This window comes from Balaenoptera acutorostrata, chromosome 8 (genome assembly GCF_949987535.1).
Source record: "Balaenoptera acutorostrata chromosome 8, mBalAcu1.1, whole genome shotgun sequence".
Taxonomy (NCBI): Eukaryota; Metazoa; Chordata; class Mammalia; order Artiodactyla; family Balaenopteridae; genus Balaenoptera; species Balaenoptera acutorostrata.
In genome coordinates, this window is record NC_080071.1 from 73,312,804 (window position 1) to 73,336,516 (window position 23,713).

General features: G+C 39.5%; 1 protein-coding gene across 1 annotated transcript in view; it reads right to left on the minus strand.

Moving 5' to 3' along the window:
• Window positions 1-9,209: 9,209 nt before the first annotated feature.
• Window positions 9,210-23,713, minus strand: part of MREG (melanoregulin) — a 70,888-nt gene continuing 56,384 nt past the window's right edge. Inside the window, exons 3-5 of the mRNA XM_057551280.1 lie at window positions 13,151-13,241; window positions 11,783-11,946; window positions 9,210-11,220 (exon numbers count right to left, since the gene is read on the minus strand). Coding sequence (XP_057407263.1) covers window positions 11,086-11,220; window positions 11,783-11,946; window positions 13,151-13,241 — 390 coding nt within the window. The 3' untranslated portion in view covers window positions 9,210-11,085. The remainder of the gene's footprint in view (window positions 11,221-11,782; window positions 11,947-13,150; window positions 13,242-23,713) is intronic.

The window sequence follows — 23,713 nt, forward strand, 5'->3', positions numbered from 1 at the left end:
GGCAACCATTAATCTAATAATCACATAGCCAAATTCAAGATGATGGCTGTGTTAAGAACCATGGAATAGGGACTTCCCTGGCGGTCCAGTGGTTAAGACGTTGCCTTCCAATGCAAGGGGTGCTGATTCGATTCCTGGTGGTGGAGCTAAGAGCCCGCATGCCTCATGGCCAAAAAACCAAAAACATAAAACAGAAGCAATATTGTAACAAATTCAATAAAGACTTTAAAAATGGTCCACATCAAAAAAAGCTTAAAAAAACCCCAAAACCTATGGAAGAAAAGTGCATGCTGCTCTAAGATGATGTGTTTTACAGAGGGTCTAAGCTAATCTGTGGTCTTGGGGAAGGCTTCGTTGATGAAGTTGTATTGAACTGAAACATGAAGATCTGAAGAATGAATGGAAGGTAGGAGCAGACAAGCTAAGAGGGAGACAGAGTGCAGGCAGCTGGAGAGTGTTCCAAATAAAGAACACCACATGCGCAGACTGAGAAGTGGGAAGAGCGAGCAAAAGGGTTTACGCTACTAGAAGGAGGCCATTGCAGCCGGCTTGCAGAGTGAAGCTGCAGAGACAAGCATGTTTAAGATTTTGAACTTTTCCCAAAGGATATTGCTTTAAGCAGGAGAGGACATGAACCTATTTGCATTTTTAGAAGATCACTTTGCTATGAAAGAATAGAAAGGAAGGATGAAGAAAAGGCATGAACTATTTGCAGAATATAAACACATTTTTGGTGGCAGCTTTCCTGAAACAGGTACTGCTGATCGCCCAGTTAATAGCCGTACTCCCCTTCTTGCTAACTCACAGGATTCTACTTTTGTTCAAGGTGCCCAGTTAAAATTACTCGCCTCCTCAGACCCCCTTGTATTCATGGCTGACCCAGTGACCCAGTTCTGGACAATCGTATTTTATAAGCAGAACTCTTTTTCAGAGTGACAGGTACAGCTAACATGCCCTTTGTTCCTTTGTTCTTGTACCTTCTCCTTCCCTGGATATAGATGTTAAGTCTGGAGGTAGCAGCCCTCTTGGAGCCATGAGGATTAAAGTCACAAGTTAAGGATGAGGAGCAGGAAGTAAGCCACAGACTACACAGTTGATCCACGGACTGCCCCTCCCCAGACTTCTTGTTGAGTAAGACAAATAAGACCTTATGTGTGGGGTTCTCTATGACTCACAGCTGGAGCATTAGGTAAAAATAAAGGAAATGTGAATAAAGTATGGACTTTAGTTGATAACAATGTATCAGTATTGATTCACTAGATGTGACAAATGTACCATACTCATGTCAGATGTTAACAAAATAGGAAACTGGGAGTGGGGTATATGGAAACTTTCTGCACTATCTTTACAATTTTTCTATAAATCTGAAACAATTCTAAAATTAAAATTCTATTAAAATGAATATTCCTAGTTTCCATGTTAATCCTACAGAATCATACTATCATGAGTGGAACTCAGGTACCTTCGTACCCTCAAGTGTGAAAACTACTAGTTTAGGCCTAATCTAAGATCCCTGCTACATTTGAAAGGCAAGACCCTTTAGGCCACCTTCTTGGCTGCCATAAAGAAAGATGCAGACTCTTCAACAGACAGGGATATTCAGGATATCCAAGAGTAAATGTTCAGCTTCTAGAACAAAGCAGGTAATTCCTTTGTTGTGTGTATTTTATTAACACCAAATGCCTTTGGATAGAAATCACTAGTTCAGTGTTTTGCCCCCAAATTGAATCTGAACCTCTGCAATAATGATGCTAATAGTGTTACCTCTAATAAAATATCTGGACTGCATTTTTGTGCTTCTATCATTAATAAAGGAAAACATTTGGTGACTTAATTTTTCTTACTTCTTTACAAATGACCCAATTTCATTCCTTTTTATGGCTGAGTAATATTCCATTGTATATATGTACCACATCTTTATCCATTCATCTATCATTGGACATTTAGGTTGTTTCCATGTCCTGGCTATTGTAAATAGTGCTGCAATGAACACTGTGGTACATGTGTCCTTTTGAATTATGGTTTTCTCAGGGTATACGCCCAGTAGTGGGATTGCTGGGTCATATGATAGTTCTATGTTTAGTTTTTGAAGGAACCTCTGGACTGTTTTCCACAGTGGCTGTATCAATTTACATTCCCACCAACAGTGCAAGAGGGTTCCCTTTTTTCCACACCCTCTCCAACATTTATTGTTTGTAGATTTTTTGATGATGGCCATTCTGACCGGTGTGAGGTGATACTTCATTGTAGTTTTGATTTGCATTTCTCTAATAATTGGTGATGTTGAGCATCTTTTCATGTGCCTTTGGCCTTCTGTATGTCTTCTTTTGTAAAGCAATTTTACTCCAATAAAAAAAAAAGAAAAAGAAATAATTTTTCTTACTTCTTGGCTCCTACTGTTACCACCATAATCTCTTGGAGTAAACGAGTAACAAAACCAATATTTATAAAGGTTTTCCATGGCTCTATGAAAATTTTTCATCAGGCTTGAAAGAGCAAAATATTTTCTGTAATGGATTTCTGATGTGAATATACAGAAATGCAGTCATTCATTAGTTGAATTCAGATATATCAGGATCAAATTATATTGCAAAATGTAGCAATACACGCAGCAGGAGAGGAAGGCAGCATGGTGAAACAGAAAGAAAATTAAACCAGAGATCAGAGGCCCAGGTGGTAGATGGTGGTGCGGTTACTTGCTAGCTGTGTGGCTTTGGAGAAGTAATCTGGACTCAATTTCACATTAGCAAAATTAGCAGTTTGGAATGGATGACTTTAAAGACCCCTCTGAGCTCTGGAATTTTGAGTATGGAATCTCAAAGCCAGGAGTTAGTCTTACACCTAATAACACAACATTAAGATTGTATTTATAAATTCAAAATAATTTGTAACTAATAATTCAGAAAAAAATCATAAAATATAGGTGTAAAACTTCAGCAATCTTAATCCTTGAGAATTATATCCCACAAAATGAATTAAAGAGAGCCAGTATCAAAGCCAGTATCAAAGCCTATTTAAAGATGCCTTTCAATTCATTTTGCCACTATTGTGGATGCTGCCATGTGAGACAGTGAAAGCCCCCAGAATGAAAGCTGACAAGTAGAGAAAAGAAAAGCCCCATGAAACAAATGTTTTAAACATGAAGCAGGTGTTGATGTTTATTTATACCTGGTTGCTTTATAGATTGACATAGTTACAATTTCAAAGTAAGAGTTCTCCCCATAGACAAAGGACAAAGGAAACAAATAGACCAGTCACAAAAGAAATAAAAGTGGTAAACAAGCATACGGAATAATGCTCACCCTAACTAATAAACAGACATGCAAATTAACTCAACAAGGAGGTACCATTTTTCTTTCTTTGCCAATTTTTTCCTGGTATATCCCTGAATGATGACAAAGATATGGTGAAACTATATTCTCATACATCATTGCTAGAAAGAGCATAAATTGGTACAAACCTTTTGGAAATATTTCATGATGTACATAAAGTATGATTTAGATATTCATGTTTTGATTCTGTAATTCCACTAAGAACACAGGACAAAGCAATGTGCATGAAGATGTTCATTGCAGAGAAAAATTGGAAACAACCCCTAAATGTCCAAAAATAGATGAAAGATTGTAAAAGTTGTTACATCTACTCGATTTAACATGCAGCTTTGTAAAAATGATGCTTCCAGAGGGTACTTACTAACAGAAAATGTTTATGATCTGTGAAATGTGGTAAACTGTCCTTTCATATATGTATATATACCTTTGGCTAACACAATTATTTTTACATTTTAAATTTAGCAACCAGTATTTTTAAATGGATAAAATTTACATAAAAATCCTGTTTGTTTGGCTCTTGCCAAAAAATCAGAATAACTGGCAGAACTGAGCCCTTTTGCATGACAACAATCATTTGGAGCTAAGTAATAATTGTTCCCTTTTTTTTTTTTTTTTAGGTAAGAAGTGGATTTATTCAGAGAAACACACTGCACAGAGTGTGGGCCATCTCAGAAGGCGAGAGGCTGTAACTGTTCCCTTTAGAGTAAGGGACACAACTCTCTTTGGTCCACAGTCCCTACCCAGTTACTCTTGGAGGCATTTGAGCTCATGAACCCTGACCTAAATTTAATAATCAGGATAGAAAATTGTACATAGAAATAGCAAATAGGCACATAAAAAGTGAACCCTCCCAAAATGTTATGATTATAATACAATTCTAGTATTATGGTTGTTTTTTTACTATTTTAAAATTTTCTGCATTACTTTTATATTTTTAAAAGAGGTAGTAGTTGACCTAAGTCACTGCGACCTTTCAGCAGATGCCCAGGCTTTTAGTAAATATCAGTGATCTCCAGCAATTACAAGAAGAAGGTGAAGGCCATAGGTCTCGTCTCCCACAATCTTGCAACCAAGTGAAAGCAAATCTTAGCCCAAATTCTTCTAAACATACAACACTCATTAACCAGGAATTATGCATCTGCTTCCTGTAATCCCAAAGAAGTCCCCCTCTTTCTTTTCTCAGGACCCACAATTTGAAATAAACGTTTGAAAGAAACGAGTCAAAGTTTCATTCTTAGGCAGACACAACAGTGTTTTTTGACAACCAAATCAGACAACTTGGTGTCAGGTCTTTGAAGCAGGCAGGCAAAGGTGCTCTAGCCCTTCAGCACGGCTGGTTATAAGAGATTCTTAACACCTTCATCCTGCAAAGATGATGGAGGCAAGTCATTCTTTCTAGCTAACCACTTACCCTGACTACTACTCATTTCATAAATGGAAAATCATTCCTAACACACTTTACGCAACTTAATGAATTTTCTGGTGTACATTTTGATAAAGATGATTGAAATGATTAAACAACCATCTTGGAAAGTAGGTTCCTGATTAGGATACTTCAAATGCTAAATACACGTCTCTAGGATATATGATCAACTTTACTTATACATTTCACACTACTAATGCGGAAGAATTTTTAAAGTAAATTGCTACCTAAAAACTACAGCTGCTGGTTTTTGAAAGAGCACTGATTGATTGGTCTGTGCTTTATTTAGCTCTTATAAATCTCATAATTTTACTTTTGTTCTTTTTATAATATATAATATAGAAATATATATACATATATACAAAATACTGTTCTTTCTAAATTTAATCTCACTAAACACTTAGAATATAGACGAGTAGCAAAATCAGATAGATCCCATTTAGTTACTAAATGATTAAAGGATGAGAATCAGTTAAGACTTGGTTCCCTGACTCAGTTCTCCACAGCCCAGGTTTCTAAACCCATAAGCTAAGGGAGATGAAAATTGAAATGCCATATGTCCATTTGTAGTCTGTCAAAGCAAAATATAGACTAATACTCTGGAAGCTAATAATAACACTCTTTGAAACATTGTAAAAGAAAAGTTCAAAGTGGCTGGCCCTTTTCACTCTGTACACAGTAGTGATTTGGAGATTATGAGTATACTCCTTTCAATGCAACTTAATCAAATTCAAACAGATTTCTTGTGATGTTAGTAATAGAAAGTGATCTGAGAGAATGGATAAATGCATTACTCCAACGGAAAACAAGTCATCTTTGTGCCACGATCCCTCTTTGATCATTGGCGAGTAACCACAGAAACTAGTTTCTGCTGCTGTCAATGCGGTCCTCTTCCAGAAGTTACTGACTTTAATTTCTTAGCTAAAGGAAAGTTAACTTTCCTGATGATCTTTAAAAACGATTTAACCACTTATGTTAAACGAATTTACAAATAACAACAACTACCTAATTAACATTTTTAAAAATAATGCCCAAATACCCAAGATAAATACATATTTAATATATTTTAATGACTCATGATGAAATAATATGTATTTCAATAGATAAATGCTCCAGCCTAGTTATACTAAAGCTAATGGAGAATCACTATGAATGTGTTAGCTACAATTGCAGACTTGTGTATTTTACTGTTGACTCAAGATACTGTCACGATGGGGTCCCCTGAAAAAAAGACTCTGACATGGAGATTGGCGTGCAAGAAGTTTATGAGTAAATACCTACGGAGGAGAGAGGAAAGGCAGGGTTGGGACAATTGTACTGAGATGTCGTCACAATAAAGGCCTCAGTCAATCTAATGGGGAGCTCTAGAGCTAGGATAGCTCTTCCTAGCCCTGCAGCGACTAACTAGTCAGTAGAGGCAGGATGCACCTAACAGGGGAGCGGCCTTGGACAAGGCAGCTCTCACTGGTTGATGTCAATTCCTACAGAGAGACCCGGCTGAGATCTCAGACACCAAGCTTGGATCCACTTGCTTTTTATGGCATGTCCTGGGAGAGGATCCTCCGGGAGTCTGGGGCATTTCTTTTCCTGAGGAAAGGCTAACTGAACAACTTGCAGCCCCACTGCTACAGCTGGTCTCAAGGCCACAGTAATACTTGTCATCTCTCTTCTAGATTCCCTAACAGTACTCCTCGAAACTGTCAAGGTCCTCAAAAGCAAGGAAAGTCTGAGAAACTATCACAGCCAAGAGGAGCCTAAGAGAACATGATGACTATATGCAATACAGTGACCCGGACGGGATCCTGCAACAGAAGAAGACATTAGGTAAAAACTAAGGTATTGGAATAAACTATGGACTTTAGTTAATAATAATGCATCAATAGTGGTTCATTAGATGTGACAAATGTACCATTCTACGGTTTGATGTTAATAATAGAAACTTGATATGAGGCATATGGGAATGCTCTGTACAACCTTTGGAACTTTTCTGTAAATCTAAAGCTATTCTAAAATTAATAGTTTATATTAAAAATAACAGGGAAAAAGTAGATTGTTGCTAGACTTTGCACTCATGCCTTCGTGAGTCTGACAAAAACCCAACTCACGATAAGCAGTTTTTCAAGTAATGTGTAATTATCCCTTGCAAATGGCATGGCCTTACTCCAGAACCCAAGGAGTCTGTGCTGTCATTCTCCTATTGAGTTTTCCATAAATTCCACTTGCAGCTTTTCTTATCACTGACTTTTAATACTAAGGGGTCTGCAGGGTCCTATGATACAAGTGTCAAGCCACTTAGCCATAGCCTGGACCTGCTTTGGAGCCCTTTCCTGCCCTGGACCTCATTCAGAGCTGGCAGCTTTTCATGTCACCCAGTTAAATGGGATGGAGCAGTATTTCTAGGTGACAACATAAAGAAGCCTACCAAGCATTCTGCTGGCTCCGTAGAGGTGGGAGGCGTAAGATGAAATAAGTCAACCTTTCCTTTGAGGGGATGTTTCAGCATGCCACAGACCAATGGACCCCTGAAAACTTCACCGAAGTGACAGGCCCCTGAGACTCTGTAGAATTTCTCTCATCCTTTGAAGTGCATGTCTTTCCTTAAGGTCTCCAATGCATTTGCCACTTGGTACTCATCGGATCTAATGTTACCGATATAGTAACCAATGTGATATTCTGCAGAGCCCAGATGGTCCAGATCCTTTGGGGCTATATTATAACAGACGGCAGGAGAATTTAGATAGCTCTGGAGCAATACCATAAATGTATACTGTTGTCCATCTCAAGTGAATGCAAACACTTTCTGACCTACCTTTCTGATGGGTATGGAAAGAAGCATTTGCCAGATCAATAGCCACATTGTAGCTGAGACTTGTTACTTTATTCTCACAAAGATCCCACCTCTAGCTCAGCAGCTGCAATTAGGGCTACTGCTTGGTTGAATTTTCAATAATTCACTTTCATTCTCCAGTGTCCATCTAGTCTTAGGGCCAGAGTGGCGAATTAAATGGAATTATAATCAGGACCAACACTCCTGCATCCTTTAGGTCTTTAAGGGTACTAATCTCTGTCATCTTTCTGGAATGCAATATTGATTTTGGTTTACTATCTTGACCAGGGGGTGATGCAGTTTCAGAGCCTTTCACTTAGCTTTCTCATTAAGATGGTTTTTAACCCACAGGCCAAAAAAATGAATGTTGGTTCTGCCAAGTCCCAAGTATGCTCAGCCCAATAATCTATTCCGTAACTGGGAAGGTGACCACTGGGTAGATCCATGAACTCAATGGACCTACTGTGAGTTAGAACGGGGGTAGGACTCCATTTATTATTTGAATTCCATGTACCCTCCTTCTTAATGGCACACTGTAATGATACTCTTGTCCTTGGCTATCAATGTCAACTTGGATCTCGTGTCCCATGTCCTCAGAGTGTTTGTGTATACTCCCTTCCCCAGTGTACAGTTATCTCAGTAAATGACCATAGGTCCTTCAGAGGCAGGACTAGGGGAAGCAGTGCCATATACACTTGCAGTGGTGTTTCAAAGTCTTCTTTCTTGGGGATCTAGTCTTTCCTTTAGTCAGTAGTGTCTGGGTCTAGAAAACAGCCAAGGTCTGGAAACTTGGCAAGAGATCGTAACTATTTATTATGTGGCTGTGGCTGTGTCCTACCTATCTCCTGATCATCCATCCTTGAGATCTTTCAATGGTACAGCTTGAGTAATACTCTTATTGGCTACCCATCTATTTTGCCCCTAGGGATGCCATGATCCATCAACCATCTCCAAATCTCTCTGCAGGTACCTCTCAGATCTGGCCATTCGTTATGATAATTGTGTCCACTTGTCTTCTGACAGTGAAGCATTGCCACTGGGCCCCTATTCTTCCATCCCCATTGCTACCCGTGAGCCCACTTCTGGAACAGCCTCTGGCCTACAGGGATACTACTGAGTTTTCAGTGATGCTGGTGACTCCTCACCAAAGCATTCTTCATCACTTTGGTCAGTGTGTCCACTGTGCCTTCCTGGGGCCTCCTTTAAGAAAACATAAATACTTTATTATTTGTTGTAATTATATTCATGGAATAGGAAATCAGGTGTTTTATCTGCTAACTATAGGGTTTTCCCCCTGGTGCACATTAAAATAAGTAACTATTAATATAAAAATTTTCATCCATCTACCACCTGAAACTGCCCTGCATACACACATGAACCTTTGGATCCTGGTTGTGCTGAGTACCTTGTGACTTCTGAAGTGGTCATTTCAGTCACCCTCAAGCCCCTCTCATGTACTCCTCAATGGACTTGAGCACAGATCTGCCCCTTGACTGGCTTTAGAATAATGGGAGGTCCTTAAGCCCATCTGTCTCTCAGCCTCTTTACCCTTTAATTTAAAGGAATTATGGAAAGAATATCTGTTCCTTCTTAATTCTCAGAAATATGACACACATTCAGCTGAAAAGTAAATACAGAAACCTTTTAATTCTTTGCAAGGAAAATTTCCTGGATAATTCCATGAGTTTTTATAATCATAGAGACAATTTTATCCTTACTTATTCATTACCAAAAATAGACTATGGTTACAATGTATTCTCCATAGATGCAAACAATCTCATCTATTTTGACACCAAAAAAAGGCAGAAAGACAAAATACAAATTCCAAGGACAAAGATGAAAACAATATGATTTTCAAAGTTTTTTTTTTTTTTGGTTTAATTTATTGTTTGTTTTTGTTTGTCTCACTCTTTGTATGTTTATCTTGCAAGAGCCTATAGAGGTGAGGGAAAATATTTGCAGGCTAATTTTAAACAACATGAGAGAGGTATTAAGTACTAAATACAACAAAATAAAAATGTATTTTTTATTTTAAAAAATAAAACTTTTAGTTTACTTATTAAACTAGGAAGAATATTCCTGAAACATGTGAGTTAAATTGGTCTGCAAAGCATTCATAAACGGAGAACATGTATCTCCTCTAACAAATATTTTAAACATTGTGTTCACTACCAAAAGAGCTAATCAGGGTAGGGAAATTTTCAAGTCACAATCCCCTGCACAGACTAAATACAAGTTAGTTTTTAACTTGAAGTCAGAAAAGTAAAATCTGTAAAAGTAAAAATATTGCCATTGTTCTCAGCAGTCTACTGATAAATCCGACACGCTCTGAAAGTCTTTTCAATAAAATGAACCCTGATTTCATGGCAAGCTCCTTGCTTAGGTGGCAATTAACTTTTGAAACTGGACTGCTCAATCTGTGGGTAGAAGCAAACTGTATTGACAGAATTGCTCCACTTTGAAAATCATCTTCAGGATGGAAGAACGTCCAGTGATGACCTTCTTCAATGCAACACTGCCTGCAGAGTTGCTACTGCTGCTGCTGGTGGCTCGCGGGGCTCAGCCCCAGGCTGGCAGGGTGAGCACTGACCCCCGTGCACTGTGACCACAGGCTCTCCGCGCCCACTCTGGGTCCTGGAGCTGAGGCCGCGCTGCATGAGAGGTCCCTGGGCAGGTGCAACTCTCAGTCAATAAGCCGGAAACAGGTTAAAGAGAAGACAAGACAGTAAAGGTCAAATAGATGCTATCCCAGATAAAATATCCAGGGCTTGTGGACTTGAGCTGGACACTATGTAAAAATGAGGTAACCAGATATCAATAACGTTGAGAATTCAAGATGCTTGTAGCACAGCTGAAGACGCAGCTTTTCACATGTAGCTGCAGGAAGTTCTGCTTGCGAGCATTCTATTTAGGATTCACTTCTGATCAGCACTCCTAGATAGTTCTCTTATTTGGTACATCTAAACTTCTGAATAATCTCAAAACGATGCCTCAAACACCTCCAAGGTTCTGTAGGTGCTTCCAAATCAAAGAAAGGTCTTGTCACGCCTGGTATTATTTTGGTGTTAGCCTATATTATATAACAATTATTTAAAAATTGGTAATCCATATTTGGGCTCAATGATAGCTCTATTAATCTTATTTTATTAACTAGAACATCCTATTCTCCCAATAGGATTAGTGGCTAGAGCTTATTGTACAACCAAAACCAAAATGGGGGCAATGGGTTCTTGGAATCTAATCAATCACCCATGATGAAATATCCCACTGGCCAACTCTCTGATGCAAGATCACCAGGGCGTTTCAACGCAGCCTCAACTATCATATAGTCAAGTCCTCATGATGGCCAGATATCCAAACGCTTAGATTTTTGTAGGACTCAGAATCCTTTTTCTCTTAGCTAGCCCTCTTCTTGCTCATTCTCTTTTACACGCATCTGTCCAACTTTGGTAGGCTGTTGAGTTCCAGTGGAAGAAATCCCATTCTGCCTCGTAGCCTCTCCCTTAGGGACTCGGAAAGGGAAGGTAGTGCAGTTCTTTCTGGCCATCTGCCTGGCATGGGACCCCAGGCTTCTTGGGGTAAGTTTGACTGGCAATTTTAAAGAATTCTTCCGCAGCATCGAGTGCAATGAGACGGTCCTGCCAAGAAATTAAGAATACAAATGTTGTCAAGATGGGAACCAAGCCATGTTGGTGGGAAAACCAATCTAAAAACCACAATATCCACCCTAGAAATAATGATGAGTGAGTAAAACATTTATTAAATTTTTCCCAACAAATTGAGAGACACTCCTTAGCCCTTACTTACATTATCCAAGAAACATTCCACTGTTCTTAGAGTCCTTTCAAATCATTTTTCAATCTTAGGTTATATAAAAAATATTTCTCACATCTCTTTGACCTAAAAATGGTTCAAAGAGCTGACTGCACAGCAAAATTGGCTGAAAAATACAGATAGATTCTTGAGTCACAATGCAAGTCTCAGCTGGTCTAAGTGCAATCCAGAAACCTGAATTTTTAAAGCCCTCCAAGTGATTATGATGTGCTGGCCACTGGGTACCAATGCATAAGATGCCAGCATCATCTGCCATATCTCACACCATGGTGGAGCTGGTGGTGTGAGAATGCTGAGAATATGGACTAATAGAGAAGAAAAACTTTAAAGCAAAATCAGAGCAGGTGGACCAAGACATCCACTTACCACAACAAAGAGATATCTCTCCGAAAGCTCCCAACTGGTTGGGAAAATATTGGTCTCTTCAGCCAGTCTCAACAATATCTCCCGAGCTTTCCTTGTGTTTTTAGAATCACTGATGGTGCTGAGTTTTGTCACTGACAACAAAGAGTCTGCTTCCTTTTGAAAACCTAAGGTAAAGAGATTGAACCCTCACGTAAAGTAGTCACAAGGAAATGATGGTCCTGCAGGAGATTAAGGGACCCAACAGTGGATTAGGAACAAATATGAGGAAACTGAAGCCCAAGGCACCACTCGCTGTGCTGCTTCCCAGCACAGTGAGCTGGGTGGGGTCTTTAATTAAAATTCTGTTGCGATTTCTTCTTACCAGATTTTCTCTGTTAACTTTTTCCTCCGAGTTAAGCCTCAGATACTCATCCACTGACTGCCTGCTGCCCCTTTTTTTGGTTTGGAAACCCTCCTCCCACTCCCTACTCTTCACCTCCTCCCCTGTCTCCTGAATTCCTACTTCCCCTGCAACCTGCACAATGGTCACCTTCAGGCCCCTACTTCTCCAAGCCCAGATTCCCTTCCCCGGGGCAATATGGCTGACTGGTTAAATTACTTACCCAAAGGTCTAAAAGACCCACAGATTTACCCTTCCTGGGATAATTTACATCATAAAGAGGAGACTATTAACTCAGAACAATACTGGGTGAGTAAAGAGGGCAGAGGTCCACCCCACCCCATCATATCCCAACTAAAGCAACAGCGGCTAGCAACTTGGTACCCCACTTTTGAAAGGTTATGATGCCAAGGTGTCATGTTCTCTTTCAAAGCAGAAGGACTGAGGACTTCAAAATTGATAAATTCATTATTTTAAAACATGAAAACAAGCTTACTTTATAATGTGAGGACCATGTTTATTGTATCACAACCCTGGCAGATTTAAGAAAAATCAATACCCAATATCTACTCTAATACCACAGGTATTTTGCTGTCTCTCTTACAAATAATATTTCTCCCAATCTGCCTTATCTTATAAAGCTATGATTAACTGGCCAATCACTCCCATCTAATGCAATCAATGTACAATGCCCAAAAAGTCAATGGTGGTGCCCATATGATTCCACTGCCCTGTGCTACTTGATACTGAGGACAGATGGAGTAACACATGGCAAAATATGTCCTCAAGACAGGGTCTGGTGATAACAGAAACATCAGATGTTTATGCCTGAGGATACAGGGAGAACGGGATTGGGAAAATAATTAGTACACAGTAGCCTTAATCAGTCAGTTACTGACATTCCTTTCATAAAAACCATGCTGGAGAAAGTGAAGAAGAACGATCACAACTGGTTATTTTTACCATTTCATAATCACTTTCAGACTCACCTAAATCTTCTAAAATGTGTTTCCATCTATTTCTCACTTCCCTTCGAATCTGTCGCAGGGTGTAGATATCATAGTTGAGTTTTTGCCACTCCTGTAGGAAAATAAAAATTCAGTTTTATTTTTACATTTTGGCCTAAATCCCTAATTCCCAAAGTTAAGCTGTTTAAGCCTGTGGTTCTCCTCTTCACTAATCTTCAAAACAAATCCCAAAAGCAGAGAAGAAGATGGGAAGATGAAGTCAACAGGAATACATCAGCTCCATGTCTGGAGAATCTGCTGTATACCAGGTGATATGACACATTACATAAATTATCCTAATTAAACTCTTCACGTTACCTATTCTTTCAACTGCAGTGATAACACCTGTAAAGTAGGGATAACAAGAGTGAACATTCCATTTAAGATAGTTATAAAGATAAAAGGTATTAAAAAAACCTTTATATATAAAATACCTGCACATAGTGAGCACCTAATAAAATCTATGTATTACTGAGCCATTTTATAGATAATGAAACTGAAGCCTGGAAAGGTTAACTGGCTAATCCAGTATCATCCAGCTAACAGGTATCAGAATTGGTGTTTGAATTCAGATCTCACTCCAAAGTTCATGAGAAAAATGACACACAGGGACTTCCCTGGTGGTCCAGTGGTTTAAAAATGGTCCACATCAAAAAAAAAAAATCTTTAAAAAAAAAGAAAAATGACACACAAAGAATTTGTGTCTTTCTTTGTTATCAGAATAAAGCAGACCTGAAGTAGATCCCAAGTTTCTTGATTTCCAGCCAATGTTTCTTTCATCGTATCTCAGCATTGCTCTCATTCATTTATGTTCCCATGATAGGATGAATCTTTCAAGCATTCATCAGAACTATTAAAAGATTATCATTCTGAAAACTTCAATCTTATGAGTAGTAGGCCATCATGTTGGTCCCCAAACAGAACTTGAATCTTTCAGGAGCATTAGAATCTTTACTGAGCTAGGCATTTGTTTTAAATGCCATGGAAATTTGTTTTCAAGGAGCCTTCTCTATATAGAAGGGTCATTTTATAGACTATACCTTTTCCTCTTGGCAAGAACATTAACCACACAACTATCCTAAAGCACAGCTTAAAAGAACATCATTCTAAATGCTCAATTTAAGACTCAAGTTATATGATATTTTGACTCCACTAACCAGAAATGTTTCAATGATGCCATTATTTCCCTACCAACTTCCTTTCAAGGCTTGCCTTGCTCATCCCTAATCAACTTTCATGATGGGTTAAGAGAAATCAACTTAGCTGCCATGCCCAAACATTTATAGATACCACTTTGAGAAAGAAAAGCTAGCAAAATAAAGCACGTTTTGTTTTGATTGCATTTTAGATCTTGTATCTGAAGATACAAAGGCATCAAAAGGTCATGGATTTCACAAAACTATAATTCAAAAAGATACATGCACCCCTATGTTCATAGCAGCACTATACACAATAGCCAAGACATGGAAACAACCTAAACATCCATCAACAGATGACTGGATAAAGAGGATGTGGTACATATATACAATGGAATACTCCTCGGCCATAAAAAGAATGAAATAATGCCATTTGCAGCAACATGGATGGACCTAGAGATTATCACACTAAGTGAAGTAAGTCAGAAACAGAAAGACAAATACCATATGATATCACTTATATGTGGAATCTAAAATATGACACAAATGAACTTATCTATGAAACAGAAACAGACTCACAGACAGAGAACAGACTTGTGGTTGCCAAGGGGGACGAGAGAAGGGGGAGGGAAGGATTGGGAGTTTGGGATTAGCAGATGCAAACTATTATATAGAGAATGGATAAACAACAAGGTCCTACTATATAGCACAGGGAACTATATTCAATATCCTGTGATAAACCAAAATGGTAAAGAATATGAAAAAGAATTTATATATATGTATAAATGAATCACTTTGCTGTACAGCAGAAATTAACACAACATTGTAAATCAACTATTCCTCAATAAAATAAATTTTTTATAAAAAGGTCATGGGTTTCAGCAATTTCCTAGAAATCAGGAAGTGGTGTATCTGAGTACTCTTTCCTGGTCCTCTGTTTTTGACCAAAGGTGTGTATACACATGTGTTTGCATAAGTGTGCAGTGACTGGGGTCAGGGATGAAGTCTGTGACACTGGAGGGCAAGGCTGACTGGGTCATCTCAGAAATATGCAATCCTGACCTCATCTTCAGCACCATGTTAAAGCACTCCTATCTAATGCCCCACAGACTGTGTAAGTATTCAATACAGTATTGCCATTTTCATTGGATGGGTCATTCAGTATATATAGCATTTTGGAAAAGAGCATGGGTGTTAGAGCCAGACTTCCCAGGTTTGAATCCCAGCTCCATTATTTATTAACAGCCTAACTTCGGGCAAGTTCATAACCTCACTGTGTGTCAGTGGCCTCATCTGTAATATGGAGATAGTAATACTACCTACCTCTCAGGATTATTGTGAGGATCAAATGCTTTAATGCAAGCCCTGAAAATGGAGTTTGGTGCACATTCTCCTCCAAAGCAGTGTAGGCACAGTTAAGAAACAATCTTCCAAGACTCAGGATGATTTCTATTATGAGGATTGAGGACATTATACATGACATTAGGTAGTACCGCATTTGTGAGGACCTCTAGAATAAAAATTTCTCTGCTCTTGACATTAGGTTAGGATTTCACTTTTCCTAAAAAATGTTTCACTGCTCTGAACATTGTGAATTTTATAACTGATCAGTTCTCATGCTTACCTGAAAATGTAGAGTCCTTTCATGGAAAACATATAGGATTTTGAAAGCATTTTTGAATTATCAAAAGTTTTTACTACTTTTTATATCTTTATGTTTTTTCTCTTTTCTCATCTTCTTCTAGTTTGTGCTCTCATATTTTCATGTAAGTTACCTTAAGTCCTTTATGATTAAAAAAAAGACTATAGGGGCTTCCCTGGTGGCGCAGTGGTTGAGAATCTGCCTGCCAATGCAGGGGAACGGGTTCGAGCCCTGGTCTGGGAAGATCCCACATGCCGCGGAGCAACTGGGCCCGTGAGTCACAACTACTGAGCCTGTGCATCTGGAGCCTGTGCTCCGCAACGGGAGAGGCCGCAACAGTGAGAGGCCCGTGCACCGCGATGAAGAGTGACCCCCGCTTGCCGCAACTGGAGAGAGCCCTCGCACAGAAACGAAGACCCAACACAGCCAAAAATAAAAATAAATAAATAAAAAAGTATCTGGTCAATTTGGTAATTATTATTAAAAAAAAAAAAAGACTATGAATAAACAAAAGATTACCCAGAGCAGCACTGTGCTTATTCTCAATGAAACGGACCCTCCTTGCTGGACTAAATGAAAAGTGATCAGGCTTCGACTCACACTTGATTAGACACCCACACAGTCAATCCACAGATGAGATGCTTTCCACATTCACACAACCTTAAATGATGTAACAAACCACTAGGTGGCTTCATTAACTTGCGGTTAAAGGTCTCTGCTAATTTTTCTTTTAGCTCCTTAGGCTGATGCCTCAGAACTTCTGTCCTGAAGGAAGTGTAGCCAAATCTCTATTTTTCAGAGACCCATTCATCACTGGGTAATCCGGGCTTCAGACTTTTTTTTAATCTTCCTTTTCTTACTGTCCATCTATCAGTTCTTTTACTATTCCAAAATACTAACACGGAATGTTGTACAAATCCATTCCGTTTCAGTGTCTGTTCCTCTGATAAACGGTTAGACGGTGAAGCAACGATGTAACATTTTAAAATCTGCGAAGGATGGATCCACACATGATGCACGGGATAAGTGCCTGTTAGGATTAACAGAATGAAACGCTGCGTTTCATAAATCCATATTATTACTGTCTTCTTTTGACAGAATAGTCATGGATAATCATATATGAAAGTATTTGAAAGTTCTGTGTAAAATTTAAAGCTCTAAAACCAGAAGAAGCTTGGGCAGAGTTTTAACTAAGTACTGGCTTTTGAAAAAATAAATAAGAGGGGAATTTGAATTCCTCTTTAACTTACGATCCCAAAAACCAGAAACTAAATGTAGCAAATGAGAAACGGTGATGAACAAAATCTTACCCACAACTAAAGAAACTCATTTTATTCCCTGGTATTAGAGAAAAACAAGTCTTATGATGTCCTACTACATTTTAAAAATTGTAACAATTTTCTTTAGACAAACAATTTGAAAATAACAAGTTAAATATTCTTCACAAGTGACTTGATGCTCAAATCTATTAGACATCAAAAGTTAAACTCTTATTTTAAAAAAGTCTTTGTTTACTCATAATTTCTGAAGTAATACATTGTGGTCTTTGTGATGCTGCGGCCCGAAACTTTAACAATGAGTACATTAGCAGAGGTGTAATAAAAGAAATCATGCAGATTTAATTTCATAAGGTACCTGGGAACCAAGTCAAACTGAAAAAATTTGATTGAAAACAAGTAACTGAAGATGCTTAGCTGCATTTTTGAGGTTTTTCTCCTCCCTAGTTGTTGGCCAAATCAGATCAGGGTGGCTAGATAAGAAGGATGAGGCCAAACATGAAAGGAGAACAAAGCTCAATCTCCTGCCACCATCAGGAGCTAGGTGTCCCGCAGCTTTCGATCCCATGAGCTCGCCTTGACCTTGAGTTCTGATTTAAGCTCCTGGGATCATTTTCTCATGCATAAAATTAAAACATTTTATTCATACCTATACTGTATTAGTGTGAGGTTGTGGGAACATAGCACCATTAAAAAGTACTCTTACTTCTTATTAAAAAGGTGATTTATACATTTAAAGAAATGTACTCTAACAATAGGTGACATATTTTAAAATAATCTTATACTCTTAGGAACAACTTCAAAAGAGATTAATTAATTTATTATTTTTTTTAAAAAGATCTTTTTTTTAAAATTTTTTAAAAAAAATTTTTATTTATTTATGACTGTGTTGGGTCTTCGTTTCTGTGCGAGGGCTTTCTCCAGTTGTGGCAAGTGGGGGCCACTCTTCATCGCGGTGCGCGGGCCTCTCACTATCGCGGCCTCTCTTGTTGCAGAGCACAGGCTCCAGACGCGCAGGCTCAGTAACTGTGGCTCACGGGCCCAGTTGCTCCGCGGCATGTGGGATCTTCCCAGACCAGGGCTCGAACCCGTGTGCCCTGCATTAGCAGGCAGATTCTCAACCACTGCGCCACCAGGGAAGCCCAATTTATTTTTAATTATAAAAATAATATAATCACATAGAAACTTCCTCCTCCCCTCCCTCTTTCTTCTTCCTCCTCCTTCTCCTTTCTTTTCTTCTTCTTCTCTGGTAGCTACTTCCATAACTCCTCCAAATATTAGGTTTACACTTCCAATCTCATATGCATTAACTTTAAAATTTCTTTGTGCTCTCTGCTATGGACAAAGAGAGCAATTTAGCTCTTCCCTCTCTCTCTCTCTCTCTCTCTCTCTCTCATTGCAAGGGAGACAGGACAAGTGGGGACGCAGATTCTCATTAGTATTTGGACAAATCACGATCTATCCCCCGGGGCTGGCACACTGTGGCCCCAAACAAAATCTGGGTTCTAGTAGCAAAAAAGAAAGATGTGATACAGACACTGGGGCAACTGATCTGTCTGCCACAAGCAGACATTTGACGTTTGCTTCTCCAAGATATATTTTCCCCTTCTCTCATCAGTCTGTCAAGTTTACCCCGATTTTCCTTTAGAGAACAGTTATATTCTCAGCTCTACGACTGGACACTGATTGGCTTAAGCTAACAAACTCAACCCTGGCCACACATTAGAACCAACAGGTAATATTTTAAAATACCAATGCATGGGATCCACCTCCCAGAGCAATGAAATCAGAATCCTTTGAAGGGGTGCCAGGCTTGAAATCCAATAACTTAAGCCAATCAGCATATCCCATTGGCTCAGGTATGGGCACAGTACCCAATTCAAGCCAAGGAGATGCAACAAAATCCATGGGGCTTCTGGGATGATCAGGAGTGGTGTTCTCTCTTCCCCTGGAGGATGGGGTGTGAGGGTACAAAACCTAGAAATGGTCCCATCACTTTTACTACACTGAGAAGAGCCAGCTTAAAGAAAAATCAATATTCAGAAGAGGACAAAGACGAAAGTATCACATAGAGGTAGAGCCTAAGGCCATCCTGGGCCTCAGGATCAAACTTCATCTGAAGTCAGTCCTGTTTCTGGAACTCTGTTACCTAAGCTAATTCCATTCTGGTTTAGACAACTGGAGTTCTCTTTCTGGTCCTTACATCTGAAAGATTCACGTTATAAAGCCCATTCATTGAGTACAAACACAAAAAGGTAATTGTAAATACAGCACAAAATATTAATCTCATATTTTCCTACCTCTAACCCCTAGGGAAAAATGTTCAGCATATCGAGCTGTTTAGCTGGGAATGTATATAGTTTACAGAGAATGCAGTATTAATGGTTCTACCTAGGGTTCAACCTTTCTGTCCCAGGAGTGACTTAGGCAATGACACAGATATAACAGCAGTCCTTTTCTGCATCCAGGGATTGCTTTATGGTGCCTCCCCTGAATTCTGTCCACCAGAGCAGAGCTTCTCAACTCTCACAAGACTGTTGCTGTAACAGGGGAAAGGAGATGGCTTATACCTCACTGGCTAATTTCTTCCAAAATTCCGGAGGAGAAGGGTCTAACTATCATTTGCTTAACCCCTCAATTTCCTTAATTGCAAAGACATGTTGAACCCTTTCGGCTGGATATAATGATCCATTCAAAGTTAACTTTTGATTCATAGTAACTTTCAGCCAAAATCTATTCACCACCTGAACCCAAGCATTAAGATGATCTTGTCTTTTGTCTTTCTTGGATAGTGAAAAGCCATCTTCAGAGGAAGATGCTCATATCCAGGCTTAAATCTGCTTCATCTCCTTCATCTCATACCCTCAAATCAGAACATCACAAACTGAAGTTTAAGAAATGGTCCTTATTATATTTGATCTGCATAAAAACCCAGCCAAGAAGGTCTTTCCCAAATTTTACATGAAGTGATGTAACTTTCCCTACGTTCAACTGCCAGCAGCAGCCAAGCCAGAATCCAAATCTAAGTGCATCTGATTCCAAAACCCATACACCCTTAATAAAAGGAAATAAAAAAGAATAACTACTTATTGTTGCTTCCCTGACCCAGCTTCTTTTTCCTTATGCATTTATTGTTTGTTTATTTAAGTTAGGTAATACAGTCACATGATTCACAACTCAGAATGCACTAAAGACTGTCCCTCAGCCACCAGTGTCCTCTCCACAAGTAATAAATGTTACCAATTTCTCCTGTACCCTTCCATTTTTTCTCATAAATGGTAGCAAACTATACCCTGTACTTTTCACTTAATAATATATTTTAGCAATCATTCTGTACCAGAATATAAGGTTCCAGATACTTCTTTAACTTGACTTTTTGACCGTCTGGTATAGACAGAAACAACATTATAATAAACATATATACTTGTTTTATAGAAAATGGTCTCCTAAAAAAATTACAATATTTTCCTAAATGTGCCTTAAAAGTAGAAAATGCCTTAAGACGTTTTACTTCCTAGTCATTATTTTTAACATCACCATCAAAAAGTACCAAGTAGGGACTTCCCTGGCAGCCCGGTGGTTAAGACTCTGTACTTCCACTGCAGGGGGCACGGGTTCAGTCCCTGGCTGGGGAACTAAGATCCTGCATGCCATGTGGCACAGCCAAAAAAAAAAAAAAAAGTACCAAGTACCCACATGTATCATACACTGTATACATCCCTTTGGGAATTTCCACTTCAACTCAACACTGACATTAAAAGAAGACTCCATACAATTGTGGCTATAATAACACTGTATTGCAAAAATTAAACATCTAAATCAGGAAACTGAAAAATGAAGAGTAGCCAAATACTTTTACTTGAAAGTGATAGCTTTTTGGTAAAACGAATTCTTTGAACATTGTAACTGTTATCTCTTCCCTTTCAACTTTCACTAATTCATATCGTCTTATGCTACTTTCTATTTAAAATGAAGAGAGAGTCTCTAAAAGATAGAAAAATCATATTGACTTCTCCCATTTTGCTTTCTGCTTTCCATTCTGCCTTCAGCTTTCTTTCATTTTGTAGGTAGTGGGAAATTTCAGATAAGTAAGAGAAAGACATGTACTACATGGGAGGGTGCGAAGTATATCTGGATTTTAACAGGCCCCTAACAGGTTCTCTCATGTTTGCTTTTCACAGAGAAATGTGAAATGGATAACGCAGGCTCGGGTAGTTTTGCAGCTACTGAAGAGTACTCAAAACTGTTGATGTCAGCCTGGAGGAAGGTTTTTAATAATGCAGGAAAGGGCTCGGCTTCCGTTTCAGGGCCTAGTCATTTTTATCAGTGACTTCGTGAGGTCAAAGGTCACAAAAGTAGCAGAGATAACTAACACACGGAATGTGAGAATCAAGGTTTGAAACATATAACAAATAAGGCCTATGACATAAAAACTGTAGGTCGAAATTTATTAGCAGCAGTTCATGTGAAAGACACATCCTTGCATCTGGTCCTTTGGCTATGTTGACATTTTTCAACCTAAGAATCGGATGTATTTTTATTTGCTCCTAATAACAAGAACTAATAACTTTATTTATTCCTTAGTCTGCTAAGCCTTGTGTTAGTAGAGCCACAGAAAGAAGATCAATGTTAGAAGGAACGTTCTATCCAGAATGAAGGTTTTGTAAGATGATGAGCTCTCCATCACTGGGACTCTAAGCTATAATTTCTATACTTTGGTAGAAATGTATAATTTATATTTCATAACTTCTAGAAATTTATAATTTATATTTTATAACTATATAATTTATAACTTCTAGAAATATAATTTCTATAGGCTCCTTCAACATAATATATTCTTTCTGTGTCACCTGGAAAAATCCAAAAAGGATCTGAAGGCATTTACAAAACAAGAGAGAGAGAGACAGAGAGCAAAACAGACAGACAGTAGACAGACAGACAGATAGATAATATTTACAGAGGACTTACTACTTCCCAGATACTGCTCTAAGCTCTTTATATGTATTTACTTAGTTAATTCTCATAATATGACATGTTACTCTGTGAGATGAATATGATTATAACATCTGAAAAACAAGGAAACTGAGGCTCAGGGAGGTGAAGTACATGCTCAGGTGTGCACTCCAGTAAGTGAGGAGCTGGGATTTCAGACCCAGGCAGTCTGGTTGTAGGGCCAACACACTTAGCCACTGTCCACACTGCCTCTTCAAACTGGAAGCGAGGGGGTGTGTGAGCAAGGTAGGAAGCGAGGGAAGGATGAAAGAGCAGATGCTTAGAACAGAGACCGACCTGAAGGAGGAACTAAGAAAACACCATCGAAATCTTTGAAGAAAAACAAGCTTTTCTAGAAGCAAAGTATTCCCAGGCTTTAGCCAATACTGCAGCCAGATCTAAGAATGTCCTTATCGACGGTTGACTCCCTGGAAGGTTGTGCTCCGGTCCTTTCTTTGCGGACTTCGGTTCTGCTTCCCCTCCTCAGAACGGGTGGAAGGACCTCACCCACCTCCCACTTTCCCCACTCCCCCGTCCACATGCCCTCCGTCCACCTGGCTCCAAGTCGTCCCTGAGGAGTGAGACAAAGGCAAAACCATTCCCTTCGAGATGCAGACAGGGTGGGCAGCTCACTGCCAAGGTCTGAGATTATGAAGACAGAGCTGAAAAGGTGAATGTTTGGAACCGGGTTGTGCTTGTCTGCAACAGAGAGAGCTGTGAAACTGCTCATACTTTTCTGAAACTAAGCTTCAGGCTTCAGGACTGAGGAAAACCCTGGGTTTCTTAGACTCACCTACCTACTACTGGGTACTTCCCCTGCTCCTCCCCTTGATGCCCCATCGCTCATTTCAGAAGGAGATCAGCCACACTATCTCCCTTCCCTGGAAAAGTCCCCAGAGAGCTGGCGGCCCTCTCCTCCCAGGCTTACAAGATGACAGGGTCACAGGACGCCTAATTCAGAAACCCAGCCAAGGGCCCGACGGCCGATGGGCTCAGGCGACCAGCCGCAGTTTCCCTGGCTCACGTGACGGGCTTCTACCTTCCAGAGTTAATCAGCTGGCACCTTTGAACAAACACCCGAAAGCTTGAACCTCAGATGCCAAACCCAAGAAAAAGAATTCTGCAAGAAACTAGCTCCCTCTTCCTGAGAGGACAGCTGGTTTCACTGACGCACTAGCCAGGACGCCCTTCCCTTTACCCCGAGGCTTCCTCAAATGCCACGGCGTTCTCCGCCCTCCCTTCTTTGCCACGTGGCTTCAAAGAGAGCCCCCATAGCTGTTCTCACTTCCTCCTCATCTCCTTACTCACCAGTCCCTGGCAATCGGCCTTTCAGATCTGCAGCCCATGGCAAGTGCCAGAGTACTGTCCCCACCTTCTCAGCTCACTAGTGACTGAACAGGGATGCCCTTTCCTAAAGTACTGAATGCTGATGGCCTCCCCTTCACCCCGTGCCTCCCCAGGTTTCTGCGGGAAAGGTGAAAAGGAATGAGCGTCTACT